The sequence below is a fragment of the Rhamphochromis longiceps genome, linkage group LG7, assembly GCF_057381845.1.
Source record: "Rhamphochromis longiceps isolate RC_006_pf linkage group LG7, R_longiceps_female_GT1.1, whole genome shotgun sequence".
In the NCBI taxonomy this organism is placed as follows: Eukaryota; Metazoa; Chordata; class Actinopteri; order Cichliformes; family Cichlidae; genus Rhamphochromis; species Rhamphochromis longiceps.
In genome coordinates this window covers 67,185,128-67,188,941 of record NC_140563.1, presented here as the reverse complement: position 1 = coordinate 67,188,941, position 3,814 = coordinate 67,185,128, and the positions used below count along the sequence as shown (strand labels likewise).

At 39.0% G+C, this 3,814-nt stretch overlaps 1 protein-coding gene across 2 annotated transcripts; it reads right to left on the bottom strand.

The window, feature by feature from the left end:
- Positions 1-205: 205 nt before the first annotated feature.
- Positions 206-3,027, bottom strand: LOC146666796 (5-hydroxyisourate hydrolase-like). Of its 2 annotated transcripts, none has more exons than XM_085411426.1 (4): positions 2,917-3,027; positions 1,300-1,433; positions 940-1,075; positions 206-473 (listed from the first exon to the last, which is right to left on the bottom strand). In XM_085411426.1, the coding sequence occupies exons 2-4, from the start codon at positions 1,425-1,427 to the stop codon at positions 384-386; spliced, it is 354 nt and encodes a 117-aa protein (XP_085267552.1). In that variant the 5' UTR covers positions 1,428-1,433; positions 2,917-3,027; the 3' UTR covers positions 206-383. The 2 variants fall into 2 exon arrangements, with proteins under 2 accessions (XP_085267552.1, XP_085267553.1); XM_085411427.1 differs by having other exon boundaries at positions 1,300-1,430; positions 2,917-3,006.
- Between the last annotated feature and the right edge of the window lie 787 nt (positions 3,028-3,814).

Below are 3,814 nucleotides of genomic sequence, written 5' to 3'. Positions count from 1 at the left end.
CCTAATAGAAATGGACTTTTCACTATACTAAAGGAACACTTAAAGAATAATAATAAATAGAGCAAGTGTGTGTGTACTATTGCTTTAAACATAATTCATAGAGATATTAAAGATAAAGAAAAATTAAATTCATTCATGTCACACAATAAGAAGAAGGGACACCCGCAGAGAATCATCAGGTATTTGTACAGAGTGGCAAGTGACCTATAATGCAGACTGTAATGGAGGTTTTAATGTTGTTTTTGATTGGTGTAAATACACTCATGAAGTGAAACTCAACAAATAACAAATGTAGCACACAATAACACCTGAGTAAAATATAAAAGAAGAGAAACCTAAGTCATGAATCTATAAAACAGCAGAAATCCATCTCTCTGCAGCTTTCAGCTTCCTCTGTAAGTGCTGTAGGAGAAGCGACTCATCAGTAGAGGGATGTGAAACCTCTGCTCCAGCTCACTGATGGTGAACACAACCTGGAAACACACAAACGCACACACAAATGATTACAGCAAGATGAAAAATGCCATTTAATGTTTGATACAAAAATGATTTCAACAAAAACATTGGTTGTTGTAGACCCCACTGTCTTTGATGTCACAGTGTTTATTGGACATGAAGATGTGAATAATGCTGTGACATTATTATAAACACTTTGTTGAAGTAAGTATAAGTAAGTAAGAATGTTTTTAAAATTTAAATTTTCCTGTTGCTCATTTGTTGATAATGACATTTGTGTGTTTTAGGAGATTTGGCGACCCCTTGTGGTGAACAAACTAACTGCTACCAAACTGTTTCTGTTCCCAAATAAATGTGTTGTCTTTACATCTTGTCCTACCCGTGACACTTATAAGGATCTATTCACATGTGTGCGTTACTATATACCTAAATCAGACCAGTTTATTTCTTTCAGATATAGGATAGTGACACCTCATGACCCACCTCCACATAGGGGTAGAAAGAGGGCTGACCAAGGCCTTCCCAGTATGAACCCGTCTCAAAGCGGAGCTTGTACATGCCAGGAGTAAAAGTTTCTTGGTTCATGAGTCCTGGGCAGCGGCCATCTTGGTTTGTTGTCCTAAAAATTAATAATTAATAAATTATTAATTAGTTCTATGTGCAGGTTTTCGTCAGCTCACCTGGAAGAAAAGCTCTTCCCTGATTTCTTTAGTTGTCAAAAGAAATCCCCCACCCCCCCCATTTCTGGCCTTTTCAGTTTCTGATTTTATCCAGCTTCAGGCTTTGAATAATAAACACGTTAAGCGGAGATTAAGCTACGTGTAAGAATGTATGAAAGCCTACCCGACACTCAGCATGGCCCAGATCATCAGCTTGGAGTCCAGTCGGTGCAGGCTGAGGGCCATCCTGGCTGCCGGGACGCCGTCGGTAGCGTTCAGCACGTGAGTGGTCAGAGGGCTGGACTCCGCCATGATCTGCTGGATGGCAGGGGACAGGTCAGATTTAAATGTGGGACCTTTAGTTACAGTAATTGACGTCATGACACCATCGTATGGAAGAATGTTCAATCTGTGAGGCCGTTCTGAAGGCAAAAGGGGATCCAAGCCAGTACCCAGTAGCAAATTGTGACCAGTGAAGATATAGAAACAATGATTTCCCTCTTAATACCAGTCTATGGTGGTCATCTGATGCTCATCTACATCTAACACCTCCATGTACAGCAATCACAGTCCTCTTGACACCAAATAGGACAGAAAAAAGAGCAATGCAACAATAACCTTAAGCTTTATTAATGTGGTCAATGATATTATGTCTGCTAACTAAAAAAAGAAACTATCAGGAATCCTCCTCTGTCTAACATAACTGTTTGTGTCTTGTTTTTTTAGATTAATAAAAGTACAAGGATAAAAACCTTTTTGTCTCTTCAAAACTTCTAAAAAAATAGCCAGAGGTGCTTTCATGATCGCTGCCCACCACTTATGCAATAGTTTGCAACTGGTCACAGAGTGAAAGAGCAGGATTGTTAGCAGTGAGTCTGCACTTAGTGATCTGTCCGAGAGAGATTTCTGTTCAGAGACAGGTTGGCTCCCACCAGGCAATGCGCACAATCGGCTTGCGATCAGAAGCAGTTACCTCGGTCAGCCTCTGCGTGTGCAGTGATTACCAAAATTCTTTTTAAAAAAGAAATCAATCACCCAGCAATCCTCCCATCTTATTTTTATAGTGTGGCTGGAGCACAAAGCAGCGTTTTCTATACTGCAGCCAGACACCAAAGGGAGCTGAAGATGCTTTAGCTTCACTTTTGAGAAGCTGTGACATTCTCATCTTTATTTACAGCGATTCAGAATGAATTTACACTTCAGCTCTTCGACATCAGAGTGTTTAATGTAGCAGTCCAACGTTTGAGTGTCACACCTACACTTTCTCAATATGTCCCATTTTAGCAAATGATCATAAGGACAGATTTTGCTATAGACTCTGGTCTGACACCTGCAAATTACAGCTCCGTGCTCCAAGTTTAATAAACTACTCAGAAGACAAGGATTATGATGTCATGATATTACCTGTCAGTCATGTGACCATGTATCTCATGTTTATTTTCCTCAGCGATCACTTTAATGTAAACAAAAATGACTATGAGTTTCATGTGACACCTTCTGTGTGTTAAGACACTGAGTCCATATCAAGAGGTCTCAACACAAACAATTATTGGAAACTTTCTTGAGGAATTAAGGATAAATATCCTTCAAAATAGGAATAAAGAATATTATAAGCCTAAAGAGTTCACATATGAAGCTTACATATCATTATAAGATGACCAGAGGACACATACCACTTCTAAGTGGAGACAAGAGCAGCACATACATGCACTGGTGACACTTTAAAACACTGAAGTGCATCAGTGTGAAACAGAAACACCTCAGGCCTCATTGCTGTAGTCTATAATAGGAGAAGCCTTACCTGTGTGAGAGCTCTCCCCTCTGTTGCAACCAGTTCATTCAGTATTCCAAACTCCTCCAACCAGCTGTGGTATCACTACACACTCCTCCCTCATACACCTACCCACCATGCACTTTAAACAGACCCAGTCTCAAAGGTTGTCCTGATTCTAATAAATCATTAAAACCAGCCAAGAGAGTGCAGCTTTCCTTCAGTCAACAACACGTGATTCATTTAATCACTGGGATTGTTTTGCATGATTAGGCTCATTGTAATGTCAGACATCCCCTACTGTGCACCTCTGACTACGATTTCTTCTGATACCATTTGACTGGAAGAGACTGGAACAATCCCCACTGCCAGCTAGCATTTTAGTTCACAGGCAGAGATTAAATGCAGAAGCTTTAGTTGCTATTGTTACTGGCAGGTTAGGAATAACAGATACTGGGTGAGGCATGGGTAAATTCACAAGTTTGAATACAGTGTTTACCCACATGCAACATAAAAGATGGATGTAAAGCAGGCTTTTGCAAGTGCTGTTCAATGCTGCAGGTTTTGGTATCGATCAGATGCCAATCACATACAGGGCGATATCGATGCCGATATCAATTCTTTTAGCCTATAAAGGAAAATCATGTTAGAGGATGAAGTGTATTGTGTATTTTGTTGTACAGTTATTTTATTTTCAACTTTAATTTATATATTTATCTTTATCTTATTCTTCCCAGTTAAATTTACCCTTCATTCTAATTTGTGTTGTACAGTTATTTCATTTTTAACCTTAATTTATATTTTATTCCTTCCTAGTTAAATTTACCCTTTTTAATTTTTCATATTTATTTCCTATCTTATTCATAGCCTTTTCCTTTTTTGTTCTCTTTAGGTCACGAGCAGTTGTCCAAGCATTTCACTACATATC